The 17,400-nt window shown below is 42.6% G+C and overlaps 1 protein-coding gene across 1 annotated transcript in view; it reads left to right on the forward strand.

Moving 5' to 3' along the window:
• The first annotated feature begins 547 nt into the window (after positions 1 to 547).
• The window catches only part of IMPA2 (inositol monophosphatase 2), a 33,829-nt gene continuing 16,976 nt past the window's right edge, over positions 548 to 17,400 (forward strand). Inside the window, exons 1-4 of the mRNA XM_074944664.1 lie at positions 548 to 903; positions 9,516 to 9,649; positions 14,289 to 14,393; positions 15,692 to 15,737. Of these exons, the coding sequence (XP_074800765.1) occupies positions 802 to 903; positions 9,516 to 9,649; positions 14,289 to 14,393; positions 15,692 to 15,737 (387 nt within the window). The 5' untranslated portion in view covers positions 548 to 801. The remainder of the gene's footprint in view (positions 904 to 9,515; positions 9,650 to 14,288; positions 14,394 to 15,691; positions 15,738 to 17,400) is intronic.

Consider the following 17,400-nt stretch of genomic DNA (forward strand, 5'->3'; position numbering starts at 1 on the left):
GGAGCTGGGGATCAACGAGGGGTTCAGATCATCAAGGTTACATACTATTAGATTCAGTGGATATTAATCCTCGGCATGCCCATCCCTGCAACGAGAAGAGCGAGTGTTCCTGTCCGAGCCTGTCTTCAAACTGCCCAAAGGGGAGCGATTACGTGCAGCTCGCAAGGTTTATGAGCCAGGTGGCAGATCAAAGCAAGTAACCACTATGACTTGCCTTCCGCCACATCCTGTTCTCCACATCACTGAGTCATCGCTAGCGAGCGGCTTACCTCCCCGGCAGCCCCTAGAGCTCAGATTAGCAGCCTGCAGGCTTTGAGCGGCAGCGGCAGCCCGCCCAGTGTCAGCGTCAGGCCCTCCCGCCCCGCTCCCGCCCGCAGGCTGTGTAGGCAGGCTCTCAGCGCAGAGAGGCGGCGCTGGGGGAGAGAGTGACAGGGGCAGTCCCTCCCCTGTGCACCGGGGAGAGGAGGAAGGGGGAAGAGAGGAGGAGGAGAGAAACAGGAAAGGCGGGGGTAAGAGGGTGGAGGAGAGCGGGGAAGGCGGCAGCAGCACGACAGACACCCGGCCGCTGGAAGCAGCAGCCTGCAGCAGCTGGAACCTGCCCGCTCGCCTCCCCCCCCCCAGCTACAGCAGCCCGGGGCAGAAGCCAGAGGAGTTTCCGAGCAAATCTGATTGGTTCGGGGGGAGCTGGAGCGCGGCCCCCACCCTCCCACTTGTGCTCCTTGGCAGTGAGATTGACAGGGAGCCCCGGGAGCTGCCTGCCGCGTGGGGTGCGCAGGCGAAGAGGCGGCGGGAGGAGCTGCGATGAAGCCCTGCGAAGAGGAGGGGCTGGGGGCTGCGGCCGGAGGGGACCCCTGGCAGGAGTGTATGGAGGTGGCGGTGCAGCTGGCGCGCCGGGCTGGGCAGGTTAGCAGCAGCAAGAGCCTACACTGGTACCTTTGTACTTGCCTCGGTCTTCTCCCTTTCGCCGGTCACAGCTTGGGGATAGCCTGTGTAGGGGGAAGCTAGAGCCATTCCTTTCCTCTCCCTCCGGCTGGCCCCTGCCTCAGAAGGGTCAGTCACTTCCTCCTCCCAGGGAATGGAGGGTCCGCGCTTGCAAGATCATCTGCTCAGTGTATCGCTCACGACTTGTGCTGCAGTCCGAAGAGAGTTTTCAGCGGCTCTCTCCTTACTACGGTCCCCCAAATAAATGTCCCTTCCCGGGGCGAGGGTTAATAATGCTGCTGGAGTGGTAGGGACAGTCCCCTGCTGTGTGCTGCAGGCTACACTCCTGTGCGCTCAGCACTCTGACCTGTTGGTGCCTGCTATGGTAATGAGGGCGGGCGAAGGCACAGGCCGGGGGAAAGAGTTTCAGGAAATATCTCCGAAGGGGAGGGGATTAGTGTAAGAGTGGGTAAGGGAGCCAACTGGGTCAGGTCAAATGCAGTGGCAAAGCTGCCTTACTTTTATCCAGATCACAGAAAGGTCCCTTCTTCCCCGAATGATCAATGACATACTGAATATATTTTAAACACCTACAGGAACGTTTTAAACATTTACACTAAGTATCTGTAAAAGCTTTTTGTAAAGCATATTGGCTATAGATGTTTTTGTTGAGGTAGAGACCTGCCATTGCATGCTGCACATAGGCTGTTTTCAGCATCGTGTTGAATATCAATGAGGGATTTTGCTTTCATATAAACTGAGCATAGGTGATATTTTTAGCAAACATGTAGCAGTGCGGCCTTTAGTCTATCGTTTTGTTTAGTTTTTGAAGGCTTTAGCAGCCTGAACTGCAAATATTCAAGCCACCAGTAATGATCTTTTAGATGAATGGTATCATCATAGAGTCTTCTTGAAGAAAAATGAGAATGGCAGTATCGATATACTGTCTTAGTAGGGTATTTAAGGGAAATTCCACCATGAGAGTGTTTGTTTTTTTCACATTTCAAAATAATTTCAGAATGTATCTAAAATAATGGTCTATGCTTAAGAGGTGGTTTGGGGTGTTTTGTTTTGTTTTAATTCTCCAATTAGCAGTATGAAGGAAAAGGCTCCATACGCCCTCCAGAAGCAGACATATTTTGTGACTGGGAGCATTTTTTATATTTAAAAATAAGATTAGAATGATTTGTCAAAGCAAACATGTTTTAATGTATTTTCTTTCTTAGTAAGAAAAAAGAATCTTCACATGTATTACTGGAATATTATTAGTGTAGACAGTGATAACAATGTTAGATTATGGGGAATTGAGGATACTTCATATCATGATGCATATATCCAAAATATGTTATATTTCCATTTTATAACAGGTAGGGTTTCTCTCTGAGAAAGTGAGTGTGTCAAAGATATTAGCTGCATGATTGATTTCTTGCCTGCTATTATCTTCTTGCTTTGCCAGTCTTCTCACAATGGGGCAGATAATGATCTCACTTACACTGGTGTAAATCTGGAGTAACTCCACTTCAACAAAAGTCGCTGCAGATTTACAGTGATGTAAATAAATAATGGTCAACATTTAAAAGTTTTCCCAGCATAGCTATGCCGGTTAGAAGTGTTAAAAAAATCACACCCCTAACCAAAACAGCTATGCCAGAAAAAGCTATAATATAAATGTAATTATACCCGCCAAAAAGTCCTTTTTGCTCTTATAACTCACTCTGCACAGGAAAGTGATTTAGGATATCATAACAAAAGAACTCTTTTGCCAGTATCACCATCTCCATGGAGCAGAGGGGGGAGAACAACAAATCCCATTCAGAGTGGTAGCCGTGTTAGTCTGTATCAGCAAAAAAAACGAGGAGTATTTGTGGCACCTTAGAGACTAACAAATTTATTTGGGCATAAGATTTTTGTGGGCTAAAACCCACTTCATCGAATGCATGCAGTGGAAAATACAGTAGGAAGATATATATACACAGAGAACATGAAAAAATGGGTGTTGCTCTACCAACTGTAATGAGACCAATCAATTAAGGTAGGCTATTATCAGCAGGAGAAAAAAAATTTTTGTAGTGATAATCAGGATGGCCCATTTCAAACAGTTGACAAGAAGGTATGAGTAACAGCAGGGGGAAAATTAGCATAGGGAAATAGTTTTTACTTTGTGTAATGACCCATGCACTCCCAATCTTTATTCAAGCCTAATTTAATGGTGTCCAGTTTGCAATTTAATTCCAATTCTGCAGTTTCTCATTGGAGTCTGTTTTTGAAGTTTTTTTTTGTTGGAGAATTGCAAATTTTAGGTCTGTAATTGAGTGACCAGGGAGGTTGAAGTGTTCTCCGGCTGGTTTTTGAATGTTATAATTCTTGACGTCTGATTTGTGTCCATTTATTTTTTTGCATAGAGATTGTCCAGTTTGGCCATTGTACATGGCAGAGGGGCATTTCTGGCACATGATGGCATATATCACATTGGTAGATGTGCAGGTGAATGAGCCTCTGATGGTGTGGCTGATGTGATTAGGTCCTATGATGGTGTCCCTTGAATAGATATGTGGACAGAGTTGCCAAATTCTTTTCAGTGGCCTTAGGTCAATATCTATCTCAACCTGAGGGTTAGGGTATCTCTACACTGGATAATAAACCCAGATCTGTGGGATCCACACTTGCAGACCTGTTCTTTCTAAGCTCATGCTTGAGCATCCACACTCCATTGCTGTTCAACTCTCATATGCATGCCAGCAGGTACACTCTACACTATGAAGACCCAAGTCAGACCTTGCTGTTTCTTGGGCATAACTCAGGGTTCTTAGCACCTTTGGTAGCCATGGCTGCTTTAGGGCTTGATTCATAGTGTATTGTGAGAGAACATGCCTGTTCATCCCTTGGGGCTTGACCAGAAGTGGTTTGACCCCACCAATGCATCCAGCAGAGCCATTTGGGTCTGCATGCTCCTAGCAGCCAGAGTTGTCAACATGGATCACCACCCAGTGGAAGAACTTCTCCAGGTCATGCTTTCACTTCTATTTCGGGCGTCAGCCAAAGCAACTGTGAGAAGCTGGTGGACATTTTGGCAATGATATTTGTCCTACCAAAGGCATCTCTTGGAGGGGAGTACTGAAATCCAGATTATGGATTTCTGGTAGAGGTTAATCAGAACTACATCTTCTGGGGCTTCCTGTTTGATTTTTTGTTTGTTTGTTTTGGGTTTGTTTGGGTTTTTTTGTTCGTTTTGGTAAAAAAAACCTTAAGAATGAGAATTGGAAGAGGAAATTCATCAGTCTCCATGGAATTGTTTTTTAAAAGGACATGCTATTCTTCTTCTCAAAGATGTTCATCCATGTTTAGTAGAGGAGTCCACAAACATATCCACCTATGGGAATTTTTTAATATACTTTTGGAATAGTGTCTCCAAAAGTCAGAAGGCTGATAAAGAAATAGTTAGATGAATATGTGTCATTGTGATGCTGTCTCATCTGGGAATGTACCTGCTCCAAGTCGTGGATCTCATGCCTGAACCCATTGCTTACCTCTGTTTACGTATATTACATATGTGGGTCTGTGCCATGCAGTTTGGATTTAGTTACTTTGGAGGGGCATGGGAGCATGGATTAGGTATTTTAATTTCGGCCACTTGCTGTGCATAACTGGCCTGTATTGAAATCCCTCCCCATCCACTATACCTGTAACCATGGACTTTCTCACATCTTTTTTCTATTGAGTACTCTTTTACCAAATCTTGCTTACTTTATTCATGTAAGTAAACCTATTAATTTAGGGATGACTTTTTGCATAAGTTAAGTAAGTGGAATTAGGACCTGTTGTGGGTTGTGGCTGCTCTATAGTATTCCCTGCTGGCCAAGCATGGCAGGGCAGGAAGTCCCTGCCTCAGTTTCCCTCCCCTGGGTGGATTTTCTTGGCTTGCCAGACCCCGGTTTGTTCTGGAGAGGTGGCTTAACCCTCCAACCAAATAACAAAATAAAACTTATCCCCTTCCAGGGTAGGGAAAGTCCAACTGAAAAAGTGCCAACAAACAAAAATGTTCTTCTGCCCTTGAGGGGGCTTCTCTTTAGCTCACTCTCTGGGCCCTGTTCCCAGCCCTTTTGTGGGTTAGCTGGGCGAGTTTTTCTGGCTCTGGGATCAAGCATTCAGACCCCAGTCTGATTCCCCCGGAGTACTATTCTCAGCCTCTCCTGGGCTCTGTTCCTTGTGTCCTTCCCTGCTCTGGTATAGAGCAGTGGGACCCCTAGAGTATTTGGCCTCCTGCAGACTAGGGTTCAGGGCCTTCCACAGGAAGTTTCCTACTCATAGTGGCTCCAACTCCCAGATGGATCTCTCTGAGTCCTTTCATAAGGCCCAGATGTCCATTAAGCTGTCACATGGGCATGGCCCTCCTTAGTGCCACCCCCACAGGCTCGGAAGCAGCTAATTAATAATGACACAGATGTGGCTGGCGTCATCTCCTCATATGTTTGATATGACAACAGTACTGGACAATATGGGTCTGATCTACTCTCATTTATGCTGTGTAAATTGGGAGACACTTCAGTGAAGTCAATGGAGTTACACCAGTGTAAAACCAGGAGTATGTTGACACTAGAAATGCCACAGTGGCACAGCTGCGCCACAGTAGTGTGGACACTTACTATAGCAATGGAGGGGTTCTTCCCTCGCTGTAGATAATCTGTAGCTAGCTTGACCTAGCAGTGTCTACACCAGGGCTTAGGTTGGCTTAATTACATTGCACAGGATGAGAAAGTTTTCACAACCCTGAGCAATGTAGTTAAGATGACCTAACTTTGTAGTGTAGACCAGCCCCTGACATGAGGTCCTGAGAGAAAAATTAGGCAGTGTATATGTCTAGCATGTTAATGTTTCCATGTTTTTAAACTGGAAAAGGAGAAAGCTGCCAGACAGAGAATTAGGTGTGAAATCCTGGCCCTAGTGAAGTCAGTGGCAAAACTCCCATTGACTTCAGCAGGGCCAGGATTTCACCTTACGTGTTTTGTCTTTCTGTGACATTTTTAGGGTATCTTGTAGTGAAACATAGGCAGGCTGATTTTAAAGAATAATTTTATTTTGGGGAATTACACTTTTCCAAGTGTAATTTAGGATTTGATTGTGCTATTAAGGCACAGCCCACTTTGGGGGGCATTGCAGAGCCATGCTGCCGGGAGGCACAATCCCTCCTGAAACTCAGGTGTGCCAGGCAAGTGCATACCATGCACCATCTCTTAGGAGGTTATAGCATGATTCCCCCTCCACAGCCAGGCTGTTCTATGTCTGGTATGGAGGGAGATGGAGCCATGGCCCTGCCTCCTCTCCATTCCCTTTAGGATGGCTTGAACCCCCAAAGATGCTAGGAGGAAACAGTCTGTCAGTCCCCTACACTGACACCATGATTATGTCAGACTCTTAAGCATGCGCTCCTTGCATCTTCACTTCTCTCTGCCCTTTGTGCAATCACACAAGGGCCAGGCTCAGTCTACCTCTTAGTTGTGCAATGAAGTGTTGATATAACTTGTCTAAATTACTGGGCTGTTAGATCAGCAACTAGGTATTATCTGTCCTTCCACATAAAAATAATCAGTTAAAATATGGACAAACTGTAATCTAATGAGGATGATTAGGGTATACTTGTATAGTCAATATATAATTGCTCAGCTTGGTTGCCAGTTTCATTATACAATACTGAGGGAGGGGGATATAAGCTATTTTTATTTCATTGACACTTTTTGTGGTCGCTGAATAGATTTCACTTATCTGTCATAGCTCTTGTCGTCTTGAAGGACTCTTTTATGTAACTCCACACTAATTTGGAAGACAAGCCAAATGCATTAGGTGATTAATTTGTCCATTTAAAATGTGTTTATATCAAGTGTTCTGTAAAGAGTCAAACCTAATGGGATTCTGTTGTACATACTCTGTGTTTTTTTCACCATTTGGCCTGATTCTAATACTTTTACCCAGGTTTGAAGCACTTTACTCCACAAGTAGTCCCATTGACTTCAGTGGACTGGTGGAAGGTACTATTCAGCATAAAGAATCTGGCCCAATATGAGATACTTGATAAACTTAATTTTATGAAGAACAAATGCTGTTCTGTTTATAATGCAAAAAATGTAATCATGGTGAGCTAGGGTATGTCTACACTACACTTACAGTGCATCGAGGCTGCGGTGATCGATCCACCAGGGGTCGTTTTAGGGGGTCTAGTGAAGACCCGCTAAATTGACCGCAGGTCGCTCTCTCTTTCACTCCGGTACTCCACTGGAACAAGAAGCATAAGGTAAGATGACGGGAGAGTTTCTCCCATTGACCCAGCACGGTGTAGACACCGTAATAAGTCAACTTAAGCTACGTTGACTCCAGCTATGTTATTCACGTAGCTGGAGTTGCAGAACTTAGGTCGACTTAAACCCATAGCATAAACCTGCCCCTAGTTTCTGACTTGGATTTCAGGTGCAAGTGAGTGAGATGGAGTAAGAAACCCTCTCCTTAGCAATTTATGCAGCCTTGGATCTGTTGTCCATATAAGAGGAACAGTGGGGATAGGCCACACCCCCATACACACACCCAACCCCTAACCAGAGTCATTTGAGCCCATACAGATGGGGTAGTAATTTGCTGTTGGCACATCCCAGGAGCAAGGAGAAATCAGGAAAGGAACTGAGACTCAGTGGTGTGTCTCTAAGTCAGAATGCCTCTTGGGACAGACCAGTTTATGTACTTACTACTCCTTGCTCAGTCTACCCTGTGTTAAGAAAAAATAAAAAAAAGTTTAATAACATCATACAAATGAGAACTCTTAATTCACTTGACTGCCTTATGACTTTTTGGGGACACCATGTGAGTGGTAATTTAGGCCCTAATCCTGCAAATACTTACCCATAATGGTAACTTTACACATGTGAGTGAGCCCATTGAATTTGGAATCATTCACATGTGCACAGTTACTCACGTGTAAAGTTCTTACAAAGTTGGGGCCTTGATATCATGCGCACCCAAGGCACTAAGTTAGCTAAAGAGGTTCAATATCACCAGGAAAACAGGGCAGTACGTAAGGAAATAAAGGAGTTTTCTTGAGTAAACATTTTACCTTGTAATAAATAATACAAAACCTTTCGTGTACCATCTTCAAAGGTAAAAATATTAATTAATCTTCAAACTCCTTTGTGAGCTAGGGAAGTAAGTATAACTTTAATTTTACAGCTGATGAAACTGAGACAGAGAGGTAGTGGGACTTTCATAGGCCACACAGCAAGTCATGGTCCAGATTATGTAAGGAGGGTCACTGTAACAGCTGAGTGTGTGAAACCCTTCAAATGTAATATTTTTGCCCATGATAAACAAGTGGTAGAAATGTAATAGGAATTTGAAATTTCCTGGTTTCCTGTCCCATAAACAGTACTGTAGAACAAACTGCCATTTGAACATAAATGGCTTTTCTTTAGGTAGGTTTAAAAATACTTGAGTGCCGGAGTTTTGATTGAAGGATTTTAAAAAATATATGCCGCAGGAGGAGGTTGTGTTTAGAATATTAATTTGAAGTTGCTTTTTATTTTGTGTAGTTATGTACAAATCCAGCAATTACATTAATTTGTCTTTGCTATCACTGACTGTTTTGATGTCCTTTCTTAGATTCTTCATAATTGTCTTTGGTTAAAAAAATAAGTTAGCTGTTCCTCCAAGAGAAACATTGTCATCATGCCTCGTTTCATAATGTCTTGCCTTATGAAGTAAGAAACAGAAAGAGGTGAAAGTAGGAAGAAGTTTGTCATTCATAATTTTCCCATTTGTGAATTTGCATCAAATTTACTTTAGTTTAGTATGGCTTTCAAGTTTTTTTAAAACATAACGCCAAGATTTAAAAAAAACACAGAGCCCAGAGTTAGACTCGTAAGTCCATCTTTAGGAACTTAAATAAGTGGCCAGTTTTTGAAAGGTGCTGAGCACCCAGCAACTACCACCAATTTCACAGGGTGCTGAGCATTTTTTAAAATCAGGCCACCTATTTGGACTTAGGATGCTAACGCTAGACACCCATGTTTGAAAATCTTGGCTTAAATCTGATATAAAAGGCTTCTTTTCAGAGCCGAACTAGTATGGTTTACATTTTTTGTCACTTCTTAAAATGTAAGAGGTGGGAGTTTTGTCCCTGTAGTTTTTTTTTTTAATATTGTATTTCCGATGGAGAGGAAAGAAAACTCCTGAGCCCCAATGATCCTCCTTTTTCCCCTGTGTCTCTCCCCTAATTTTTCCAACCCTTAATGTGCCCATCTGCTGCGATCCTTCTTACTATACTTGTGGCTGCATCTCCTTCCGGAGCTTGTCAATGACTTTCCTAAACTAGCTAGAGGGGTTGTTATGGAGAGATGCAAAGTGCTTCCTACCCTCATTGCCTTGGTAGTATTCACCACCCCTGAACAAATAGGATGGATTTTGAGTCCTAGAACTGGATCCCTTCCCTTGCATGGTAGCATACTGATGTGTCAATAGATTTCAGGGTCAGCAATGAACCTCATATGTAATATATTTTGTTAGTGTCTAGGGAAGGAATGTTAGAAATAAATCTGATGTGTGTACTCCTCTTTCAGATTATTAGGAAAGCTCTTACAGAGGAAAAACGAGTGTCTACAAAAACATCTGCAGCTGATCTTGTGACAGAAACTGATAATTTTGTGGAAAATGTGATTATTTCTGCTCTGAAAGAGAAGTTTCCCTCCCACAGGTAAGTATCTCTAGAGAGAGAACTGCCCAGGACCCTGTCCCATGCACAGGCCATGTATGTGACCATCATTAAAAGGAAATTTATAAAATTCAGTCCCTAGATGTCAGATGAGATCTGTACAAATTAATTCGCCTCCTAATAACTGAATTCAGTTTTAATACCATTTAGATATCACTTTGTTCTGGTCTCCATTGTTAAGAATTAATAAATGTCTTGAATTTAAGCAGATTGGACATTTTTATAAGCTTCCTTGCTTTAAAAATTTGTGTTCCAGATTCACTTTCATGTTGAAAATTACTTTGAGAAGGTACACAGTATTTTTCATTATTGGCCACATAGTATTATTGCTCTGGATTAACTTGAGTCATCATCTGAGGTTTTAATATTTTGCAACCTTTTTGGATTTAATTAAATAGTAATATAACACTTTTGTCCCCAGTAAGGGTCTCTAAATTAAACTATCCGTAGGAAAGCTTAATTTGTTCACAACTCTGTATCTTTTTTTCTTCTGCAATATAATACTAAGAATATTTCAACACATGGACATTTGAATCAAGCTGCATTCAGTTATCACTAAGGCCCCAGTCCTGCAAACATTCATGTGAATAATTTTGTTTTACTCACGTGCATATATGTGTGTGCAGGATCTGGACTGAGTATAGCATTAAGTCACATTTAGCTCTTCTAGCATCTGGAGGGTTCTCAGGTCAGAAAGAGTCAAGGAGGCTTAGCTCCTTGAAGCATCAGGATCCTAGCCTATAGAAAATAAATGTTGTACAAGTTACTGCACAGGATTTAATTGTAGGTTTTAAACATGAATTCGGATATGTGATTCCCCTTGAGCTATTAAGGGCCATCTGAGAGTAACCCCCTACAAACAGAGGCCATAAAATGATACATTTTAGCATATTCACATTGGAAATAAGCTTTATAAAACATGTCTTAAGATTGGCTTGACGCACACAATATATATATACTTTACAACTGATTTCCACATTTTACTTTAACCTATGAGGGTAAAATTCAGCCCTCTGCAGAGAGCCAATACAAGGCCTGTGTGCTACTTAAATCTACATAAACTCTCTACATGTACTTTAAGTGGGTTTTAAGTGGCACATAGTGTGACGGGATCCCCCCGGGGTGCAGCCTGGGACTGTGGGACCGCTGTGCCCCCTTAACTCTCTCCAGCCTGGGCTGTCTCTCACAGTGCCTTGCTAGTGACCAGCAGCAAGCCCCTCCAGGTGCTGTGATCTCTCAGCATAACAGCATGTGAAGCCCCACACTCAGCTGGATTGCATAAATGCTCCCAGAGCCACCCATGAATCACACAGAGAAAAACACCAGCCAGATACCCCCCAGCTCCCAGTACTGTACCTCAGGAATATACTGTCTAATTTATTAATTGGTTCACCACCTCAACAATGGAAAGTGGACATACACCAGCCTTTGTCAAGCCTGAGCAGATTTGCTCCCATACTTCATACCAACTCACTGGTAAAGATAAACAGTTAAAATCTATCTTCTATAGTCAATAAATTTGTTTAAGTGATAGGCAAAAAGTCAGAGTTAGTTACCAAAATAAAATAAAATATAAGCACGCAGTCTAAACTTTCAACCCTATTAGACTGGGCAATATCTCAATTAAGCAGTTTTTCTCACCCCACGGGATATTGCAGTCCTTAATATTCAGGTTTGTTCCTTAAACCTGGGCCAATCTCCTCTGTTGGAGTCTTGTCTTCTTCTCAGTGTCTTAGTTGCTTGCAGCATAAGTGGGGGCAGCAGAAAAGGCCCAGTATGTGTCCACTCTGTGTGTTTTATACCCTCACTCTATGTGCTTGGAAAACACAAGTCCAGGCATGACTGGGGGCATTGCTGAGTCTCTCCCAGTAAGGTTGAGCAATTCCCCTGGTGTGGCCTCATGCAGGTGAGTCATTGCATTGTAGCTCCCTTGCTGGACAATGGCTCTTGATGGGTTGGACGTTGGTTACTTTCCTTGCTGTTGCCTCTGGGGAGCGAATATCTTGCTGATTCCCCAACTTACAGCATGTTTTAGTGACAACCATACAATACAATTCTCATAATTTCACATGCATTAATGGTACACATATATCGATAGAGAAATGACTTTCAGCAGATCGTAACCTTTCCCCGATGCCCTACAAGGCATGGTTTATATGTAATATCACAATTATATACAGATGAGGAATATGGGGGCATTACAGGGTGCTCCCCCAAGGCACAGAACGTCACACATCGGCCTTGCACTAGCCCTTTACATAGGGATGAATTTGTGTCCGATTCGAAAGAATTCAGCTAACATGGAACATATTTAAAAACCTGATCCCATTGGTCATGTTGGTGTAAAGAGCGTACTTAATGCAAAAATTACTGAAAAAATTATAGTCTAAGTACGTCTTTCTAAATATCTGTTATGTGATCCAAAACTGTGGCAATACTACACAGTTTAAGTGTATAATATTTGGTTGCAGTTCTTAGGCAGTGCTGGGATTTACAAATATAGTATTTGAGTAATATTCCATCTGAAGTCCTGCTTGCTGTGCTGTTGTCTGTTCTGTAATATCTGAGTTTTCCTTAACGATCTGCCAGAGGAAGCGTAGCATACAAGGCTCATGTAACATGAGCATAAAGTGTTAGAAGCATTCATGCTATTTAGAAGAGGAATAGCAGGTTCAAGGTCAACATAGCCCCAGAAATGGAAGTCTCCAACATGATGACAGATTATTAACCCTTTACAGTCAACTTCCACTTTGAATTTGGCCATGCATTTTTCCTAGCTTCTGATTTCATAAGGTAACTCAGTGAATTTAAGCTTTCTTTAAGACCGTTCGGGTTCTGTTTCAATGCTATGTTATGCACTATGGGCTGATCCTGCTCCCATGGAAGTTAATGGGATTGTTACCATTTACTTCACTGGGTACAGGATCATACTATAGGAGTCTGACCTTGCACCAGTGATGTCAACGAGACTGAGCTTTGCCATTGACTCAGATGGGCATGAGATCAGGCTCTGTTCCTGGACATTTATTTTTCCTGTGTTAAGTCCTTTTAAAATCACTGGTGCCAATAAACTTTTAGTTACAAAGGAACTTTCCTGCATTACAAAAGTTTTGACAGTAAATACTACATATAACTGGTCTTATACAGCAAATATGTTTCTTTGCCTTCCTTTTCCCCGTCACCATGCTCTCTTCTCCCTCTGTCCCTCTCTATCAAAGCCCTGAGAGTCCTTTCTCTCCCTGCCATCACTCACTTCAGTGCTCCAACCCTTTTTCTAGACCACCCACAAGGGCCTGAACTGTAGCCACCATCTTCCCAGCCAAAGAAGACTGTCACATCAGAGACAGTCATTGTCTCTCTCTAACATTGTTTACTCTCGAGTACCATGAATCTGTTGCCTCCCTTTCTCTTCACAAGGCAGAATGCTGCTGCCATCACGCCATTCCAATCCCCAGGGAGCCCAACGGGCAAGAGTTGAACATGCCCCATGCTGGCAGCTCCTCCCATGTGGCTGTACCACCCCCAGCCCCGACCCCGTCCCTTCCACGCAGTTGTCTGCGTGACTGCCTCTCCTGTGTGGGATCTGTGCAGCCATGCCGGAGGACAGGACTGGGGGCAGTACAGCTGCACCGGAAGAGCTGCCAGCATGGGACACTGGCTCCTGGGAGCGGCAGCCCCATGTTCTTCTCCTTTTGCTGCTGCGGGTCCCGGGAGAGCCCTGCGGTTCCACGGATACCGATTTATATCTGCGGGTATAATATAAATTTGTATATATAAATATACAATATATATATATAAATTTATATCCACTGAGAGCTCTACAAATATCTAAATGATTTTATGTGTACCCCTGGTTGTAAACCACTGATCTAGGGAATGGCAAAGATAACTAAGGCAGGTACGACAGATGCCAGAACTGGATGTACAATTCCCAGGAAAAGGAAAACCGAAAATCTATTGAAATAAATTATGACAGGACAGAAAATCAGCAGCTCAACCTGGAATTCAGTGGGCTCCTGTAAATTTTCTATTTTTTTTTTTAATTCTGTTGAATTACTCTGAGTCTTGTGAAGAGGAAAGTTCAGCTTTGTGAACTTTTTACTTCCTGATTTACTCTGCTATTACATATTATCGTAGGAGTTCTAAGGCTGTATTATTTCCTGGTGAATTCACCTGCAAGGAATGGAAGGTACATTTGGCAGCCTGCATTACTTCCTGCTAGAAGTGGGCCTGAGCTGCCAAATTGCAATCCAGATCTAAACTTCTGCCAAAGTTGGGGTTTCATTTCAGATCCATCTCTGCATGCGTTACATGACTTTGAAGTATGTATCATTAACATATAGGGAGGGGGAACTAGAATGGGATATTTTTAATATACCGTAAAAAACAATTTTCTGACCTATCTTTTTAGAAATCTTTACAAAGTTTCTGTGAGTTGGTGGGTGGTGGCGGTGGGCTTTTTGTGCGGGGTTGTTGGTGGGGTTTTTTTGTTTGTTTTTGTTTTTGTGGTTTTTTTTTTGGTAACTAAACTTTAAAGATACATGACTGTTACAATAGTCCCCAAAAGCCAAGAAGGTGGAGTTGAGTTTTCTGAGCATACTTTACTCCATGTCAAATATAGGTTTATTGGAGAAGAGTCCACTGCTGCTGGTTCAAAATGTGTCCTCACTGACAATCCTACCTGGATTATTGATCCCATTGATGGAACCTGCAATTTTGTGCACAGGTAAATTCAGTAACATGGAGAATTGTTAAAATATAGTAACTTCAGTTTCTCATAAATCCTTCTCTCCCTCCATTACTGAAATATATTTCACTGTGTTAAGTTTGCTCAATTTACACTTACCTATAGCATTATATTGATAAACTGAGGGGCTTTCCCTGAACAAGACCTGCAGGATCCATTCCAGTATCTTTTTATATCTGATATAGTATTTGATACTCCTGGGAGAATTCTGCTCCACTGCGTATGTGCAGAATTTATATCGCCCACAGATTTCTTTGCTTCCCCGCAGAAAAATGACTTTCTGACGGGGAACCAAAGGGAAGCCACAAAAGCGGTCATACGACCCACCCCAGCAGTAAGTTTTGGGTGCCCAGGGCAGCCAGCAGAGAGGTAAATCACTGTGGGGTAGGGGGTGGGACTGGGAAGGACCCAGGCTTCTACCCTGCACCAGGCTCAGCTACTAGTCCAGGCTGGGCTGGGGAGGACAAGACTTGCACTTCCCCTGCACGGCATCTGGGGCCGGGTCAGACCTACCCCCAGATTTCTGCCCCGGCTGCAGGAAGCTCTGCAAACTGTCCCCCCTCCTTCTGCGCTTCCTGCACCCATCGCTCCTCAGCTTCAGGGGGAGAGATCCCTGTACAGGGAGCTGCTCCCCCATCCGCCCAATCCCCGTGCATCAAGACCCCCTCATACTCAGACCCTCCCGCTGAGCCTTGCCCCCCACACTCAGAACCCACCCTGCTGAGCTCCACTCCCCCTGCACCTGGACCACCCTGATGAGCTATCCGCACCCGGACCCCCACCCCACCGTGCCCCAACCAGCTGCAAGACAGAAGGAAGCATAACAGGTTTCATTTATTGTTGACCTCAGGTACAGAGTTTCTCCCTAATTAATTACTATCTGCAAAGTGCTCTGAGATCATTGGATGAAACGTACTCTAAGTATAAATTATTATTTATTACAATAATAATATTTTGAGATCAAGTTATTTATTTACATTAAGGGGGAAAAATCACTAAAATTTCAAATATATGTTTAATATACACAGCTTATTTATGTTTTCATAAATTTATTTTTTTTAACTTTTTGAAATATTAGTTTTGATTAAAAAAAAATAATTGACAAAGTACAAGGGACAGTCTTGGGTGGAAACAGAGGGAAGGTATAATGTAGATTAAGTTTTTAGTTAAGTAAAATTATAATGCTCTCTGTGGGTTCTGTTGCTGCTGGGAATTGTGGAATTTGCATGTTTAGAGAAATTATTCATGAATAGTACTTTCTTTCTTATTTTCCACAGGTTTCCAACAGTGGCAGTTAGCATTGGATTTGCTGTTAACCAAGAGGTATAAAATGTGTTCTGAGAGTTGGTAACCTGAGATCCAGCTACAAACCTCAGAGCCATGTGGGAACTAAAAAATTAATACAAAGGCTCTTTCCATGCTATTGAAATGTGTTTGGTCACACTACACCAAAATAACACCCTAATCCTGCAAACCTTTACTCCTGCAGGTAGTCCCATGTTAACTGGATTTATATATTATTAAAAAGGGACTACTGATGTAAGAGTTAATAAAGTCAGGCACTAATAAGTTATGTTTAAATTGTGACTAAGCATCTCTATATTTATCTTCTACTGTTCTCTTGTTATTATGCTGATTCCTATTGCTTTAAAGCTGTTAGCAACCTCCGTGACTCTCAGACAGTTGTTGATGTACAGTATATAGTAGGTTTCAGAGTAGCAGCCGTGTTAGTCTGTATTCGCAAAAAGAAAAGGAGTACTTGTGGCACCTTAGAGACTAAGCAATTTATTTGAGCATGAGCTTTCGTGAGCTACAGCTCACTTCATCGGATGCTCACGAAAGCTTATGCTCAAATAAATTGGTTAGTCTCTAAGGTGCCACAAGTCCTCCTTTTCTTTTTGAGTATATAGTAGGATTACTTTCTGTGATACGTGCAAAGTTATGGTTTGGATTCCCTTAATCTACCTTTGTGTGCTTTTGAGGTGCAGTAAATTTAATATTATTCCATGTACCTTCATAACAGGCTGTCCATAGAAAAACAAAGAACCTGGCCTTGGTGCTTGGGAATACTGTTCTTTTTAAGTTTCCTAGTTCTCACCATTCATTTCGGAGATGTTTGTACAGCTACTGTAGTTTTACAGTTTGATTTATAAAATAAAAGTAGCTATTTTTAAGTAGTTATTCCCACTATTGTAAAATGTACCTCTTGGGCCTTTGCATTTACATGCATTGACATGCCGTTAGCTCCCATTGAAGCCAACAGGAATTTTATGTGTGCAAGGAATGCAGCATCAGGCAAATTCAGCGATTTGTGTGCAAGGAATGCAGCGATTCAGGCAAATTCAGCGGCCTAATTTTCAGATGTGATGAGGATGAGCAGCTCCCTTTGGTTTGGACAGTATAGTACTGTATGTGTATCTAGATTGACTGCAGCTTGCCTTTAAAAACATAGCAACTGTAAAGACACACTTTAGTGCCATTCCAAAGATTATTCCTTCCCAAATGTTTCCAAATATTGCATATAATTACAAAACAGCTTTCTTTAGTATTTATTTATTTTCTATAGCACCCACCATGCTTTAGATGCTGCTAAAACAAAAAACAATCATATTAAATTTCACCATCCATTGTAGTAAAAAAAACAGACAAAAGTAAAATAATAACTCAATAGAGGAGCCAAAATGGGCATAGGTGAACTGACCTGAATAGAAAGATCTAGCCTCAAGCCCTGAATACTGCTAAAGAGAGATTCTTATGAATATCTTCAGACCTGGAGTTCCATACATAGGGACCCTGAACCGAGAAGAGTCTGGCTCCAGGATGAATAGCAAGGAAAACCCATTCCCTCTGAGCGATCTTTGAGGACTCTTGGGTGAGAGGTGGTCACTCAGGTAGCATGGGTCACTCAAGTAGCGTGTTGCAGCAAGGGACTGGGAGTCTAGAAGATCTGAGTCCTATTACTGACTCTTCTACAAACTTCTTCTGT

This window comes from Natator depressus, chromosome 2 (assembly GCF_965152275.1).
Source record: "Natator depressus isolate rNatDep1 chromosome 2, rNatDep2.hap1, whole genome shotgun sequence".
NCBI classification, from domain to species: Eukaryota; Metazoa; Chordata; order Testudines; family Cheloniidae; genus Natator; species Natator depressus.